Here is a 17524-nt window from a genome sequence, read left to right as displayed (position 1 = left end):
CTCTCAAATTTAGTTCCTCCCATTCTTCATCCTTCATACTAGAGATCCTCTCCTTCAACGCCTTGTGCAAACCTGATTGTATCAACACATCCTTGACTTGTATTTGCCACAAGGCAAAATTGATTCTTCCATCAAATTTCTCTATTTCAAGCTTCACAGCACTTGAATATCCTGACATTGCTGCAACCGTATACTGGAATAGTATAACTCAACTGTAGACCATGCACTAGGAAGGATCTCCAGGAAAGAGAGGTGGGTCACAATGGACACACTTAAATACCAAGTCTTTTCTTAGCCAGAACCTTTCCAAACTGCACTCTCACAGTGTCACACTGCCTTCCAGCAACAACAACAGCAACCAAAGATCAACCTCAAGTTATAGGACAAAATTTTTTTCTGATGTGGAAGATCAGACTAGGCTGCAACCACAGAGCATACTAAGAATAAATCTCACCGAACCGAAGCTCTGATACCACTTGTTGGGAATAATACACCATTCCCCCTTGAGAAAACACCTTTGATAGAGAAATAAAATAGACACAATCACAACATAAGAATTTAATGTGGAAACTCCAATTACCGGAGAAAAAAACCACGGCCGTTGTCAAATGACAACCAGAGAATATCACTATGTGAAAATTGTTACAACACATAGACTTCTTTCTCTCTAATACCGGCACTCCAGTACACCCACACTCTCTCAAAGCAAATATCTAACTATACCTCACAATACTCTCTAATCAAAGAGTACAAAGGAAAAGAAAAAATCAGATACAAGCTTAAAGTGTTTCTGACTGGTGCAAAAACAAATAAAGAACTTAGCCTCATATTTATAGCCTAGACCACCCACTCCATTTGCTATCCTAAGCAATGTGGGACTAATTCAACCAAATCCTAACAATTACATAGGGCTAAAATTTGCTATTCCTTGTGATTGTAAACCGAAGATAGTAATTAGTAATATAATAGTCAGTCAAAAGTTTTGGTTTTTTTGCAACCAAGGCAAAATCTGTTCTAGTATTCTATATTTTTCGTTCTTTTCCTAGTTGTGTGAACTTAGTAAATGTATTTATCCAGTATTTTCAAGTATAAAATCATTTAAAATTTAATTTCAACGGCAAAATAAAGACGAAAAATAGTGATGAGATTTCCAAAATAAGAATACATTTAACTGACATCAGTAATAATTAATTTATGAGTTCTTTGATCTTTGGTCATTATCACTAAAAGTTTTTTCAATAATTATTTTTATGTGCATGAAATTATAAAATAAAATCATATAAAGCTTATGATTTATATTTAATATTATATTTATAATTTTAAATAAAACTTTTAATTATCATAAAATAAGTTAAATTAAGATTTAATATTAATTATAATAAATTAATTTATTTGATCCAATAATAATTAAACATATCATAAAAAATAGCTTATCTCTTATTTTAAAAAAAGTTGGGTAGAATTTATTTTATTTTTATAGATGTCTTTGTTATTAGAATCTAAAAAACTATTTCAGTGCACTCAACTAATTTCAAAAATCATTTTAAAATTTTACTCGTGTAATTTTCTAATTGCATTTTGTAATTGTTTGTAGTATAATTATTTTTGGAATCGTTAAATTTCTGTTGATTTGTTGTTGCTGGTATTATGTTATGAACTTATGATATCTGGTCAATAATTCAATCTTATTAGACTTATGTTTAATTAATTCTTAAATATGAGGCAAGATTATCAATCAAATATTAATATGATTTTTGGATTTATACGAGAACGCTTGTACTTTTGTGTACTTATTTATTGTTTTATATTTTATTTTATCGAAATTCGGTTGAATCAATTAAACTTGTAGACCTCCATTTTTAGAACCTTGATTTTTAATTTATTTATTGAAGAAAAGACTTCTAAAATTATTACTTTAAATAAACTCTTTTTTAGTAAACCATAATATTCTCAAACTCGATAAATTAAGAACTAATTTATCAAATCTAAATTTTGTTTAAGAGTTTATGAATAAGTTGATCACTCCACCAATCCAAGTTAGTTTATTTTAAATAAACTTACTCTAAGTCTAAATACATATTTTGAAAGGCCGGCACAAATATGATCCCAACAATATGAACAAAGAAAAGAAAGCTGCTGAAAGGCACGTGGCAGAATGCGAAATGTAAAATTGACAAGCAAAGAAAACAACACTTTTTTACAAACACACCGAACACATCACGGTAAGCACGGTTAGCAGAGAAGTCCTCTTCCTTCATCTTCTTTCTTCCCTCCTTTTTCTCTTACTTCATTCCATTTCTCCAATCACAATCCCTTTTCTCATTCTTTTTTTAATTCCTCTACTTCCCCCTTTTCTATTTTTAACTTTTTTCATATCCTTAAAAACAATATCGTTACTTACTACTAATTTATCCCTATATTCTCGATTTTGCCCCTCACCTCCTCCATTACCATTCTGGTACCTCTGTTTCATTCATTTGTCACATTATATACGCACATAAATCTCACCAACAAGGGTCTTTGAGTTTCTTCTTCATTTTCTATATAAATATATACTGAAATCTTTGTCTCTCTGCAAGAGACAATTCCTCTGCTTAAGGTATTTATGCTTTCATTTCTTTTCTGTTTAAAAGTTTGTTTCTATTTGTTTTGCTTAATTTTTATGCCTCTGAAACCGAACAAGGAAGAAAAAGAAAAAAGAAAAAAGAAAAAAGAAAAGAGACACGTTAATTTCATTTGCTTATTTGGTTTTTGTTCAATTAGGTTCCTCGTGCTCGTTTGTCTTTATTCTTGTGCCATGATAAATTTTTGTTTTTATTTTTTTCTTTTGTGATAAGGTTAACTGCTTTTTGATTTATGTGTTTGTGTTAATTGAGCTTGTCTGAGATCCAAGTTCCATAGCAGTTGGGTGATTATCTCTGAAAGGATGGAAATTGAAAGCGGCTTAAGATGAAGGTTTTAACTCGTACATTTATTATTTTTTTTGGCTTGAGTTTTGTGTGAAAGTTGAAGTTGGATTAGTAACTATGTTTTATTTTCTGTGTTTTTCTATAATATTTGAATGGTAAAAAGGCATGAATTTATTGCTAGCTTGTTAATATTGTCGGTTGCATCTCCTTTTTTTTTTTTCCCTTTTTTGCCTATCATGGTTGTCAAATATCTTAAGGAGGACTTGGATCTCCTTTTGGATTTCTTCCTCTTTATTTGATCTGTTGAGAATATTAAATGGCAAATAGTTTTATTTTTTCTTTGTAGACTGTTTGTTTTGTATAGGTTGTTCAGTGAGTTTTAGTTCTAGAGAGAATTAAAGATGCCGGGAATTGTTACAAATGGAGTTCATGAAGATGGGGAGACTAATGAGATGAATGGGAATCAGTCACCCTCAAAGGAAAACTTGACTTCTGTCAAGTCTCCAAGGAGTTCCCGAAGTCCTCCAAGACATGAAAGTTCCAGTCAGCATCATCCTGCTGATCGGGTGGTTGAGGTTGAGCCCTCGATCGAGCAGCTTTATGAAAATGTTTGTGACATGCAGAGTTCGGATCAATCGCCATCAAGACGAAGTTTTGGATCTGATGCCGATGAGTCTAGAATTGATTCGGAGTTGCACCATTTAGTTGGTGGAAGGATGAGGGAAGTGGAGATAATGGAGGAGGAAGTGGAAGAGGAAGTGGAAAAGGAAAAGAGGCAGCGAGATAATTCTAGTGGTGAAATGCCTTCTAGAGCCAGTAGTGTATCCAATGATAAGAAATTGGATGTGAATCCTGAGATCCAATCTGCAACACCAAGTTCTGTTTCTTCAGAAAAATCAGTCAAAACATCAAACCCGCCATTGGGTGCTGAAGCTTCACAAAAATCAAGACCCAAGGGAAAAAGTATGGCAAAATCTCCTGCAAAGTCTCCTGCAAAATCTCCCGCCAAACCTCCTGCCAAACCTCCTGCTAGCCCTAAACCAGTTAGAGGAGTTACTGGGGTGAAGAAAGCGAAGAATTCTCCGCTGAAAAAGTTGGTTTCGAATAGCCAATCTGAGTCAGCTCAGTCGGTGCTAGTTAATCCAGAGAGGGCACCAATATTGCTGAAGCAAGCAAGAAATCTGATTTCGTCTGGGGATAATCCAGAGAAAGCTCTTGAATTAGCTCTACAAGCACTGAGACTGTTCGAGAATTTCAGTGATGAGAAACCGAGTTTGGAGTTGGTAATGTGTTTACATGTTACGGCAGCAATATACTGCAACTTGGGTCAATATAATGAGGCAATTCCAATGCTTGAGCGCTCAATTGAGATTCCTGTTATCGACGAAGGTCAAGAGCATGCTCTTGCTAAATTTGCCGGTTACATGCAGCTAGGTGACACCTATGCTATGCTGGGTCAGCTTGAAAATTCAATTATGTGTTACACAACAGGTTTTGAAATCCAGAGACAGGTTCTTGGGGAAACAGACCCAAGAGTTGGTGAAACTTGTCGGTATGTGGCGGAAGCTAATGTGCAAGCAGTGCAATTTGATGAAGCTGAAAGGCTATGCCAAATGGCTCTTGACATACATAAAGCAAATAGTTCGGCCCCATCTCTTGAAGAGGCTGCTGATAGGCGGCTCATGGCCCTTATATGTGAAACAAAGGGAAACCACGAAGCGGCTCTTGAGCATCTTGTTTTAGCCAGCATGGCAATGGCAGCAAATGGCCAAGAAGTAGATGTAGCAGCTGTTGACTGCAGTGTTGGAGACACATACTTATCCTTGTCACGATACGACGAGGCTGTTTGTTCTTATCAAAAAGCGTTAACAATTTTCAAGACCTACAAAGGAGAGAATCATCCAGCTGTGGGAACAGTCTTTGTGCGCTTGGCAGATTTGTACAACAGGACAGGAAAGTTAAGGGAATCAAAATCATATTGTGAGAGTGCACTCAAGATATACGAGAATCCAATGGCTGGAGTTCCTCCAGAGGAGATTGCTAGTGGTTTTACAAATGTTTCAACTATCTATGAGTCGATGAATGAGCCCGAGCAGGCACTCAAGCTACTGAGGAAGGCACTGGAGATATACAATGACACCCCCGGTCAACAAAGTACAATTGCAGGGATTGAAGCTCAAATTGGGGTAATGCACTACATGATGGGGAACTATGCCGAGTCTTACAGTACTTTTAAGAATGCTATCTCCAAGTTCCGTGCTATTGGAGAGAAGAGATCAGCATTCTTCGGCATTGTCCTTAATCAAATGGGACTTGCTTGTGTGCAGCGGTATGCCTTAAGCGAGGCTACAACTTTATTTGAAGAAGCAAAGGATATTTTGGAGCATGAGTATGGACCATATCATCCTGACACTCTTGGGGTATATAGTAATCTTGCTGGAACGTATGATGCAGTTGGCAGGTAATCGCCTTTTGATTGTGAATTTTGTTGACGCTATTATCTCCAGTCTGCAATTTTATTGCACTCTCGACAGCATTTTTGGTGCGGTACATTTTTCTATATCTTTGGTGGCAACATTTTCTTTTGAAGTTAATGGTTAACTTATAACACTTGGCATGTCTATTTGGAGGCTGATTAGATATGTTTATGAAAATCATTGAAACACAACAATGTGGAGCATAGTTCAAGTGAAAAAACAAACAAAAATGAAACAAACACCACAAGCTATATCTCCCTATATTAACACCATACCCTCAAAAGGGTATTTTGGGAGTAAATGAATTGTTTACGGCTTTAATAGTTTTGCACTTTCCACGATGGGGTGATATAATACTTCCATTCTCCTTAAGAGGTTTGATATTTTGTTTCAGGCTGGAGGATGCAATTCAGCTTCTGGAATATGTTGTTGGTATGAGGGAGGAAAAACTCGGCACAGCGAACCCCGATGTCGACGAAGAGAAGAGAAGGTTGAATGAGCTATTGAAGGAAGCAGGTAGAGTTCGCAGCACAAAAGCCAGGTCACTTGAGACTCTTCTTGAGGCCAATCCTCCTCCTTCTGTAAACAACCTTGTCATCAACGCCTGAGGGTCGTTGAAACTGATCAATATAACTTTTCAAGAGCTCTTATGCCAAAGTAGTGTTTAGTATATTAGGTAATTTGAATGATTGCATAGTGTTCATAATTGATGAGGAAAAATGGAAAAGTTGGAGAGTGTAATAATTTATATCCAGATGTTATATTTGTATCATATGATGTAAGTAAAAGTGTATACGGGATATGCCCGAAATTTGTGTATACAATATTTTTGTGTTTTCCCCTTCCTCTCTGTTAAATAATGACGGAAGAGTGGAAGACTCTTGTTTGATTGAGACTCTACAAGTCTACATTCATTGCCGCTATGGCTACAATTGACAATTTTTGTACTATATATTCTACAACATTGAAATTTGGGTTATAAAACTTTTTGTATCTAATTAATCAGACTTTAGCCCAAGAAAAAAATGCCGAGTCTTTTAGAATATTAGATAACTTAATTTTTAATAAAATAATTTATAAATTAATTTATTTTCTTAAAATTTTAAACGTTTCTCAATTAGTTAATTACATTATTTTATAGGAAAATTAAGACTTAATTTATTTTTTTAACATATTAAAGGTTATTTTATCTGTTTATTTTGCTAATGACTAATTTGATTGTCATTCTAAAAAACTTCTATTAAGATTGAAGTTGGTAACAAAATTTTCTTTCATATTGAGGCAGAATTGTTCTCGAGTAGTATCCTATCCTATAACTGTAATACCAGTCTTCTAAAGCAAAGTTTTACACAAAGTGAAATTCCTAAGTGTCTTGCACCATAGGAATTTAAGCTGCAACATTCAGCATGGGCACCATATAATTTTATACACGTTTCAGTGTTATGTAATTTACATGTTCATTTTCCTATAGAAGCTTTTTTCTCTTTCAAAGCTGAGTTTTGTTTTCATGCATTTGTTAAAACCTCACTTAGCACGAATGTCAAAACGTCATCTCCTTTATAATCAGCTTTTATACTCCAAACATGAGAAGGAAACTCATTACTTTCTCCCCTTTCTTTCCCTCCAAACTCACAAACAAAGCCTAACTAAGTAAAGTGGAAATGGTCCTTACCAAACACTTTGTTGAGGTTCTATGTAATCTTCTATTAGTCAAGGACAACATTTTGTTTTTCACAGGAAACTTTTGCTTTCTCTCCCTCTCCTTTTGAACTGAAATACAACTTTTACTATGATAAACTTTTTTACGGAATCAGTGATTAAAAACCATCTCATTTAAACAACAAACATATCAGCCAATAGGACTAACAAGCATACCCAAGATTAACAAAAATTATAACACTCAGTTTTCTTTTATAATATGTTACATTGTTACTTGCTCAGCCAAATTTTCAAATATATAAGCCAAAAATTCCAGGAGCCTCTAATAGGATATGATATTTCAAATGGAGCATTTCTTAGTGGTCCATTATACATAAACTTTCTCTCTGGATTATAAGATGATTTCTTCTTGTACACTGACATTAAGAGTCTTATTGGGAAGAACAATGCTGTTAACCACCACCACCTCATCTTCCACTGTCACAGCTTCTCCTAAATTATTATTGAAGGGGAGAACAAAGAGAAGGTTAGTAGTACTGAAAATGCAACAAACATAAAATTTGAGAACTAGTGATAAAAATTTGGTAACTTTTGTATCAGTTTACCCAGAAACAAGATTGTATCCAGATACATTGATACATTACAAAATCAAAATAACCAATAAAACAAAACTAAGGTAATAAGCAATTAAGTGAGCAGTGAAGTGTACCTAGAATGGTTATACCAAGCTTTTTATTGTAGTCACCTTCAGCCTGAACCACTCAATTCCACTAAAAGTCAGCCACAGAAAGCTTGAATGGATGGTATATAAGTTTTTTAATTGGCAATTTAAATTGCGAATGTAATGGAAATTTTGATTGTTGAAAATTTTCCATTATATTCCAATTGTCTCTATTATAGCTTTATCCACTTTACTATTAGAAATGCACAGAACTTGCCTGCGCTCGTGACCATCTTCCAATTGATGACTTCCATCCAACAATAGAATTTATAACTACTGCATTTTCCTGTCAAGAGAATAAAAAAATAAATAAATAACACATACATAATGTTTATAGGTAGTAAAGAAGAGACATCTTAGGCATTCAGTTCCGTACCTTAATTTCAACATCATCCAAGATGATACAGTTGATTAACCTGGCACCAGCACCCACACGAACATTTGCCGAGATAGAAGCATTGGGACCAATCTGCTGAATAAACAAAATTAGTTTGCAGTTCTTTTTACAGAACAAGGAATTTATCATTAGAAAGAAAAAAATCACTGGAAAGAGGGTAAGGTATTCTCAAAGAAATAGAAAGCATGTAGGTAATAATAGACTCTGCCATATAACAAGGCATGTCAATCAACCAAAGAAATAGATCTAAGGAGAACACACCTAAGAGAAGCAAAAAGGACAACCTTGTACTAATATTTGTTGAAAGCAAAGAACAACCTTTGAAAATTCTCAGACCCTTTCCTGGCAAGACACCAGAGAATAGTAAATAGTATGGACTCAAGAAGAGCTTTAGCATAATATATTCACTCATACTATTTGGAAATATCATATACTCTAGTTAAGCATTTTTGCATTTCTGAGTTAGGAACATGTCCCATTATGATAAAAGATACACCTTGAATTCTCAATGTAGAAGCTATAATAACTGGTTATTATCCATAAAACACACTAAGGGGGTGTTCACGAGTTTGGTTTTGGAGGGGAGGGGAAGGCTTTGGAGGGTTAAACCTAGTTCACGAGCTTTATTATTAGGAGGGCAAGGGTTTTGGAAAATTTTGTTAACCCTCCAAACCCTTCCAACTCCCAATTTTCAAGTTCTCCCAGATTGGGGGTTTTATGAGATTTAATTTAATTTACCTTTTCATCCCTAGTAAAAGAATATATTACTCTATGTGATGTGTCTTATCTGAGAGTAATACTAGCATAACAATAGTAAAACCCTGATACTACTAAGAGAATGATGATAAATATCAATGCTAATCCTGATTCCTGAGAGAAATATTTGATACTTTGATATGATATGATTGTATCCTGATTTCTAGTACCTTGAAACTCGCAAACACACCCTACGTATAATAGGAACATATGTCAACAAAAATGCGGAGAGCTGCTTAATCCCTCGGCATTTAGCAGGTCTTTAGTGAATATAGCAGAAAATGTATTAATGTATTACCTCAATCTTATTATTTTTGTCTAAAAATGGAAAGGATTTATGATCTTATACAGGCAAGAATGGGACTACCTTTGCAGATGGATGAACTTTCGCAGATGGATGAATATATACATCACCAACAATGGTCGCACTTCTTGTACCATCTCCACTGGATAAAAGATGCGGTGAAGTATGCCGGTATTGTGCAAGATACAACTCTGAGCATTTCAGGGATATTCTGTTGATGCATGTATAAACACCAAGTGAAATCCCAAAAATTCCACAATTTAAGCTTAGAGTAATATGAAGATAGTGCACAAGCCTACCCTGGAGTTTTGATTTGCTCCCAGAAATCATTTGTCTCATATGTATATAGTTGCTTCTTTCCAGCTAGGGGTGACAATATATCTTGATCCAGTCTTACAAAATCTGGAGGAATACTCCTGAAGGAAAAACATTTCAAAACCCTTGAAGATATTGCAGTTTTACAAAGGAAGAAATATGTGCAATAAAAAAGGTTTGGGAATCAATGTGCTGCATCTGATTTTTCATTGAATTATCAAGAATGAACAATGGAGTCAAATATTTATAAGCAATTAGTGCCATTGAAAAATTGCCTCGAATTTGCTACACACCAAAACAAAGAAAAAGTAGGGGGGGTTTAATCAACCTTGTGGCATATTGGAGTGCTTCAAAGCTGGAGACACGACGAAGATTGGCTGCAGTGTCAAAACAAAAGGAAATAGCTGAAATTTTTAAGAAATAATAAATAACGAAAAATAAAGTTTCATTGGTGCCAAATTACACAGCACAAAGTTAACTAGCAGTCTAGCAGACAGAGCAAGAAGGGGAAAAAATCAAAGGAAAGCATTCCGATATTCTTGTTCTCAAACTTGCTTGTCATAGACGCATCGAATTCAATGTTATGGATGCATCAAATATAGTGCAGAGGAATTTGAAAGAACGAGTACAAATAGACCTTCCTTGAAAGTATAATTGTTAGAATGCTTTACTATGCAGACATCCATTGTGTCATCAAAATATACCATATTTTTCATTACAAAATCAGCTAAGGGTAAGTCCATCTATTTGTTTCCAAATAGTTTTCTTTCTCTTTTTTTTCCTTTTTTTGCCCTTTACCTTCAATATAAACAAGAAATCCAATATAAGTATCTAATTGATAAGCCATTTGTGTACATGTCTTCTTGATAAATGTGGCACTTAGGCTAACTAGCCCCCCTTTTTTTAACATAAATTGAAAAAATAAGGTTGTTCCCATTTTGCAATATATAGGCCAATACTCTAACGAAGAGCCAAAGAGTATAATTGATATGGATGTTTGGAATTTGGAAGAGCCAAGGAGTATAATTGATATGGATATTTGGAATTTGAAAGGTTGGACATGGTAACTAATTTAGTACTAATTTTTCTCAGCAAAGACAAAAGCTATAAAAGAAATAATAAAGGAAAAATAAAATGTATACAGTTTTGAGACCTGTAATAATATATTGTAAAAGAAAGTATTGTATGAGGAAAACCAGGGGACAAGATGCATTATTTTGACTGCACACATGTTTGTTTGTGTGGTGCTTTTGAAGATGTGAACCAGCCATAAAAGAAACAATGCTTGTTCTATGTGTTATTTATTGTTTAAATATTGTTGATTAGGGAACTAAATCATGGAACACAACACTTTTAAAATCGAGGCCTTCAAAACTTTAACAGAAAGAGACCAACCTCTGCCTTCTCGATTTGTGGATACATCTTGGATGGCAGAAAAAATATCGGGCGTGAAAATATAGACTCCACAATTTATTAAGTCACTAACCTGCATATTGTAAAATGGTTAGTCTACACTAGGCATAGTCAGAAGCACGCTACAGCATTGGATTTTTATTTTCTTATAAAATAAAGAGATAAGAGCCAAACCGAATACTAACAAAAGTCTCAGGCTTCTCAGTATAATGCAGCAATTCATTAGTTGTTGGATCCGCAACCAACTCCCCAAATTCGCTGGCTAATTCAGCCGAAACCTACACATGAAATCCATATAATCACAGAAGGAAAACGTAAAAAATAGTTTCGCATTAAACAAACATCTGCATTCCTTTAAATAGATGTGGATATGTATGCAATATAGTTTCAAGCACTGACCTTGATTACCAACATTGTCCCCATACCACCATACTTTACATGTGCTTCTACAAAAGGTAAATAAAGAAAGAGGTCAGTAGTGTCGAACCTCTGAAGAACTACTGTCTTAATTACCACATACTAACCAAGCATGGATGCTAACGGGAAACTGCAGCAGACGTCACAATTTAGGAGGAAGATATGTGACTGCAATACAACAATGCAGTCCATCTGTTAGAACTTCGACATAAAGCATTTATAAAGTTAACCAGCAAAATAACGTAAAATAGGTCGTAGGAGATGTGTTTCTAACCGGACTGTCCTCCATGATAATATCTCTAAAGTAATAAAGACCACCTGCTGAACCATGTGGTTTATCCTCCTTCAAGTATCTAGATAAAATACCAGTAACACACCATGTTCAGTTCAGCAATTTAACAGGGCTTCAAAGCATACCTTAAGTATTTATTTAATTTTTTTTTATATGATAAAAGGAGCCATATAAGTAAGGAGTAGTCACCTTACTGGTAATTTCAGCTCATTTGAAATCGAAGAGACATATAGTGCAAATTCCCGCTCGTCATAGAATCCAATCAGATATATTTGTGCCAAATTGGGTATCTGTAGAAGACAAAAACTAAGTAGAAATAATTTAAAATTTTCATTCATATCATCTCTGCTTCATCCATTATCAATCTGGAAACTCAATTTGAATTTTAGATTACAACATTAGCTAAGCCTTGTACCAATAAATAGAGTCAGCTACTTCAATTGGACAACCCTATAGTGTCTTTAAATTAGCGAATAAAAATCTATACATCAGTATCTTCAATCTTTCCTTTTCTTTTTTTAACCTTTACCACGGTGTTCAGATCCCAATACCAAGAATATGACTAATTTAGCACTGTGACTGCCTCTCCCAACATGCTGGGAAGTGGGAAGTGATTGAGTATGCTTACCACTCATCAATCCAGACCCAGTGTTGGTTTATACATCAATATCTACATTGAGTGTGTGTATGTGTGTGTATATATAAACATGAATTCACCCACCACTCAACAAACACAGGTCCACTCAACCAAGCAAGATCATAATAGAGTGAAGCTGTAGGATAAGGACTGTATTAGTAGATTACATCTCAATGCTCAATACAGAATTGACAGTAATAACTGACTAAGTAATAAGAGACCCTAATACCACTCTGTATCCCCTATACAAACTCATGTACAACATATCATTCTCAGAATAACAATATCCATTCAGATTCACTCAATCTCTATCTCTATCTCCAGATTCCCTGAATTCTATAGACCCAGACTTAGTCAATACATCAGCAACTACATTGAGAAATTCAATTTCCTTTTTGTTTTCTTTCTCCTAAAAATATAGAAACACAAGTTTGCCTACTATTCAATCAACCTTGACCCAGCTCTGCTCTATACATCAGTATCCTACATTGAGAAATCCAAATTTTTTTTCCTGTTCTCTTAGCAAGTCAACATTGAAATTCAAAGTAAAAGTTCCTCCTTTTTCAGGGTTTCCTCAATTTGGTTGGAACAACAGTGTGAAATGTAGTTTTTTCTTTCCTTTTTTAAAAAAAAAGAACCAACAACAATAACAAATCAACAACATATACACACACACACAAAAAGAAGCATCAAGCATACCCTCTTACAAGCTGATATAGGATGATGAACCATTGGCTGGCCAGCCAAAGGGATAAGGGGTTTCGGAATGGCGAATGAAAGAGGCCTAAATCTGGTCCCTGCAACATAACAAACAAAAATTGGAACCCAGACAAAACACCAATTATGATAAAGACTCTTAACTTTCCTCAATACCAAAAATTTCCAGAAAAAAACAAAGTACCTTTGGTGGGTCCACCCACCATGATCACAGCAACAACCTTCTCCGAGCTCCCCATATCCTCAAAGCTTTGTTTGATAAAATTCTGGGATTTGAAGCCTCTAAATCAGCTTAAAAAGATTTTGGGTGAGACAAAAGGTAGCTTAGAGGAGTTGCATTCATTACTTTCGGTAAAATGTTGTGCTGATTGATGTTAATTAAGAACAAGTTCTGAACGGCATTGCTCAACTTGAAATTTAAATTAAAAGAATAGAGATAAATTGATACCAAGTAAGAACAGGTAAATATAGAGCACGAGAGCAATAAGCAGTAGCAGTGTAGCACAGAAGAGAGTTTCAGGTGCAGATCCGCAGAAGCGGTGAAGCGGAAACTAAAATCTGCAGCGTGGTTGGTTGCGGTGCCGCTGTGTCCGACGAATCTGAGAAGGATGAGGTTGGAAGTGTAGAAGGAGTAGGAGCGCGGGATCCTAAGAGTTTGCACTTTGCACGAGCTCCTTACGATCTTATCTGAGCAAAGCTTGGAGTGAAAGCCATATCAGATTTCAAATAAGAAGATACCAAATTCGAATAGGAATCCTAGTATATGCCAATGCCGAAAAAATAAAAAATAAAATAAAATAAAAAATACTCAAATTATATAAAAAATAATAAATTAATTAACTAGTTTGAATTATACGAGTAGTTAGTTTACTCGTTTAAGTAACTGTGAAAGTTCAGATCTCACTATATACCTACAACAACTCATCGACTTGCAAATCCATCTGCTTATCTACTTATATATTTATCTATTTATCTACTTAATATATTAAAATTAAATTTTTTCCAAATTAATAAAAATGAGATGTCAATTCCTCATAAATCCATTTTTTTCGTTAAAATAAATGCACTATTTTCTCTTTTAAATTTATTTTATAAAAATAAATTTATTATAATTATACTATAATTAAAATTTAAGTAATAATACATAATTATACTAATTTAAAAAAAGGGCAATTTACCAATTTAAAATGATTGGTTGAATCCTTTACCAGATTACAACATTTGGAAATTGCATACCAATTTGTCTTGTTTAAGTTTATATAGAAACCGTGGGAGCCAACCACGGATTCCAAATGTACATAAACCGTGGGAAGTAGCAAGGTTTTATGAGTTGGAAATGCACAATGTAAACCGTGGTAGGCAGCCACAGTTTACACTTTATTAATGAAAAGCAGAAACCGCTGGAGGTAGCCACGGTTTATGAAGAAGAAAAAGCATAAAACGTGGCTGGCAACCACGGTTTATGAAGGCCATTCAATGAGCATAAAACCCTGTAACCTAGCACGGTTTATGTATAATGAAAATCTATATATATTCGAGTGAGAATGTAGTTGCTGAGGAGATCATTATCACAATGTCAAGTGAGGAAGAGTGTGTTCTTGTCTTAGTGCATTGCTCTGGAAAAATTAAAAAAAGCAAAAAATATGGTGTGAAGTTCACTGATAGAGAACCGTTGAGTGTATTTGTTAGTTCGTCAAACAGTTTGTCAGATTTGAAGAGCACCATCTTGCAGAAGCTTGGGGTTTTTGGGAGCAAGGTTGTGAAGAAGATCTTCTACAAGATTCCAATCGCTGTAGTTTCCAGCGGTGTGATGTATGATACATTCGTGTTAGGGGCTGACGAAGATATTAGGGTTCTATTTCATTGCGTGAGGAGTTTTCTTGAGGTCAGAATACACGAGTTGTATGCGAAGTTGGAGGTAACTCTGGATAGTTCTGGGGCATCGGCTCCTGTTCATAGCTCGACTGCCGCAGGCGGTGCGTCTTGCTCGGCGCCAGCAAACCGGTTTTCTGTTCCGCAGGTTGCCTCTCCTTCGTTTGCGGCTGATCTGGTACCAGCGGTTGCAGTTCCTACTGCACGTTCCCCTAATGAAGGGGTCCTGCAACAGGCATTTCTGGGGGAATCAGGTCGTGCCACAGATGATGAACATCAAGAATTCAGGGAACCTGATCGAGTAGAGAATGCAATGCGGGACGATGACTCTGACCAGGAGCCTGTAAATATATTTGGGGACAGCGACGATGACACCGGTGCCAATCCACAAGCACAAGAAGGTCCTTCAAGTTCCGGCACACAGCATTACCCTCCACACTTCTCGACGTTAAACTTGGCGGCTCTGGGTGAACATACGGCCGGATTTGCTACAGTAGGTGGTTCGTCAACCGAATTTCAGATTGGGCAATCCTTCCAGAGTAAAGAAGAAGCTGTTCTTAGTGTGAAGGACTATAGCATCCGTCGAGGTGTTGAGTACCGAGTGTTGGAATCGGACCATTTGAAGTATCATGGAAGGTGCAAGGATTTCGGCAAAAGTTGTAGTTGGCTGATTCGGATTTCGCTCCGTGCACGGAAGGGAACTTGGGAGGTTAGGAGGTACAACGCTCCCCACACTTGCTTAGCAAGCTCTGTTTTCAGTGATCACCGTCAGCTTGATTACCACGTTATCTGTGCGAGGATTTTTCCGTTGGTTAGTGCGGATGCTGCAGTACCGATCAAGGTGTTGCAACAAGCGACTGAAGCTGATTACGGCTTCAAGCCCAGTTACCGGAAGGTTTGGAAAGCAAAACAGAAGGCAGTTGCACAAATATATGGAGACTGGGAAGAGTCTTATGCCGAATTGCCACGTTGGATGCTAGGCGTGGAGTTGACGATGCCCGGGACAGTTACTGTGTTGCAGACGTCTCCTGTTAGAGTTGGGGACCAGATTGATGAGTCAACAGTGTACTTTCACCGTCTGTTCTGGACATTTCCACCTTGCGTTGAGGCCTTCCAACATTGCAAGCCGCTTGTGAGTATTGATGGTACCCACTTGTACGGTAAATATGGAGGCACCTTACTGCTGGCGATTGCACAGGATGGGAACTCAAACATCCTCCCGATAGCATTCGCCCTTGTGGAGGGAGAAAATGCCGAGTCATGGGCATTTTTCTTGTCCAACTTGAGAAGGCATGTGACTCCACATGAGGGTATCCTAGTTATCTCGGATAGGCATAACGGTATCAAGTCTGCACTAGAGGATCCCGTGAATGGTTGGCTGCCCCCACGTGCCTATCGGGCGTACTGTATCCGTCATGTGGCAGCAAATTTCAGCCTTTCTTTCAAAGGTAAAGATGCGAGAAGAATGCTGGTTAATGCTGCGTACGCAAAAACTGAGGCGGAGTTCTATTACTGGTTCGACATCATGCGTACAGAGAATCCGGCAATGTGTGATTGGGCGAACCGGATGGAGTATGAGAAGTGGACGCAACACCAGGATAGCGGTAGACGGTTCGGGCACATGACAACAAACATCAGTGAATGTGTGAACTCCGTCTTGAAGGGAACTCGCAACCTCCCGGTCACGTCGTTGGTTAAGTCCACATACGGAAGGCTTGCTCAGCTATTCGTTATCCGGGGACAAACAGCAGAGGCGCAAGTTGGAGCTGGACAAGAGTTTTGTCAGGCATTGGTCAAGGGTATTGAAAGGAACATAAGAGAGTCAAGGTGCTTCATCGTCACGTTGTACGACAGGCACCAGTCGGAGTACACGGTTGCTGAGACGACACCGACTGGAAACTTCTCCTTGGGTAGCTACAGAGTCTTGCTGAAGGATCACACATGTGATTGTGGGTACTTTCAGGCCCTCCATTATCCATGCTGTCACGCGATTGCTTGTTGCGCCCACTCCCGGCTTAATTGGGCAGCATATGTGCATGAGGTGTATCGTATGAGTGAGGTGTTCAAAGTTTACAGTAATGGGTTTGTTCTGCCCATACTAGAAGGCCTATGGCCACCATATGCCGGGCCTACTATCATTCCTGATCCAAACATGAGGCGAGCCAGGGAAGGTCGGCCGAAGGCAACTAGGATCCGTGGTCCCATGGATCGATCTGTTGAGAACCAGCCCAAGCGCTGTGGCCTCTGTCGACAGCCAGGTCACACGCGGAGGAACTGTGGCCAGCGAAGAGATACTGCTGGCGGGGATCATTAGGATGTATTATTTAGGTTGAGGATGGGTTATCAATGTATGTTTAATTTCAGTCTTATAAGTAGCATTGGTGTTATTCATATGTTTATGTATCGTCATGTAAGAATATTTGTTTCTTGACTTGGTATATTAAGACAGCCTAATTTAGTGTTAATGTCATTGTATTGTTTAGACAAATAAAGTAGAAACTACTAGATCATTAATCATACTTAATAGTGAGATACATCAATTTAAGATACAACACCAGAAAGCATCATAAATGTTTAAACAGTAATCCAAGTACATAATGAAAGAAAGGACATAGACAAATGGGAAATACATAGCTAA

The 17524-nt window shown here is 36.8% G+C and overlaps 2 protein-coding genes across 5 annotated transcripts; one reads left to right on the top strand and one right to left on the bottom strand.

Moving 5' to 3' along the window:
- The first annotated feature begins 2223 nt into the window (after positions 1-2223).
- On the top strand, positions 2224-6325 carry LOC130981679 (protein KINESIN LIGHT CHAIN-RELATED 3). Of its 2 annotated transcripts, none has more exons than XM_057905316.1 (3): positions 2224-2599; positions 3274-5370; positions 5781-6325. In XM_057905316.1, the coding sequence occupies exons 2-3, from the start codon at positions 3311-3313 to the stop codon at positions 5992-5994; spliced, it is 2274 nt and encodes a 757-aa protein (XP_057761299.1). In that variant the 5' UTR covers positions 2224-2599; positions 3274-3310; the 3' UTR covers positions 5995-6325. The 2 variants fall into 2 exon arrangements, with proteins under 2 accessions (XP_057761299.1, XP_057761298.1); XM_057905315.1 differs by having other exon boundaries at positions 3256-5370.
- An 875-nt stretch (positions 6326-7200) lies between these two features.
- LOC130981957 (uncharacterized) lies at positions 7201-13754 on the bottom strand. 3 transcript variants are annotated; one of them, XM_057905732.1, is made up of 16 exons: positions 13463-13754; positions 13199-13305; positions 12997-13094; positions 11850-11950; positions 11643-11721; positions 11476-11536; positions 11351-11397; positions 11137-11229; positions 10934-11024; positions 9867-9915; positions 9523-9639; positions 9287-9434; positions 8143-8235; positions 7984-8052; positions 7755-7797; positions 7201-7537 (listed from the first exon to the last, which is right to left on the bottom strand). In XM_057905732.1, exons 2-16 carry the CDS (start codon positions 13251-13253, stop codon positions 7437-7439), a joined length of 1245 nt encoding a protein of 414 aa, XP_057761715.1. In that variant the 5' UTR covers positions 13254-13305; positions 13463-13754; the 3' UTR covers positions 7201-7436. The 3 variants fall into 3 exon arrangements, with proteins under 3 accessions (XP_057761715.1, XP_057761717.1, XP_057761716.1); XM_057905734.1 differs by having other exon boundaries at positions 13199-13296; XM_057905733.1 differs by having other exon boundaries at positions 13199-13280.
- Between the last annotated feature and the right edge of the window lie 3770 nt (positions 13755-17524).

The sequence above is a fragment of the Arachis stenosperma genome, chromosome 5, assembly GCF_014773155.1.
Source record: "Arachis stenosperma cultivar V10309 chromosome 5, arast.V10309.gnm1.PFL2, whole genome shotgun sequence".
Taxonomy (NCBI): Eukaryota; Viridiplantae; Streptophyta; class Magnoliopsida; order Fabales; family Fabaceae; genus Arachis; species Arachis stenosperma.
The sequence above is the reverse complement of the archived record's forward strand: the minus strand, read 5'-3'. Positions and strand labels throughout refer to the sequence as shown.

Excerpts from the sequence above, each read along its gene's own strand:
- LOC130981957 (XM_057905732.1), bottom strand. The coding sequence starts at position 13,253 with ATGGGGAGCTCGGAGAAGGTTGTTGCTGTGATCATGGTGGGTGGACCC. Across the intron at positions 13,095-13,198 it reads GGTGGGTGGACCCACCAAAG|GGACCAGATTTAGGCCTCTT; the intron begins GTACTTTGTTTT and ends GTTATGTTGCAG. Across the intron at positions 11,398-11,475 it reads CCCGTTAGCATCCATGCTTG|AAGCACATGTAAAGTATGGT; the intron begins GTTAGTATGTGG and ends TACCTTTTGTAG.
- LOC130981679 (XM_057905316.1), top strand. The coding sequence starts at position 3,311 with ATGCCGGGAATTGTTACAAATGGAGTTCATGAAGATGGGGAGACTAAT. Across the intron at positions 5,371-5,780 it reads ACGTATGATGCAGTTGGCAG|GCTGGAGGATGCAATTCAGC; the intron begins GTAATCGCCTTT and ends ATTTTGTTTCAG.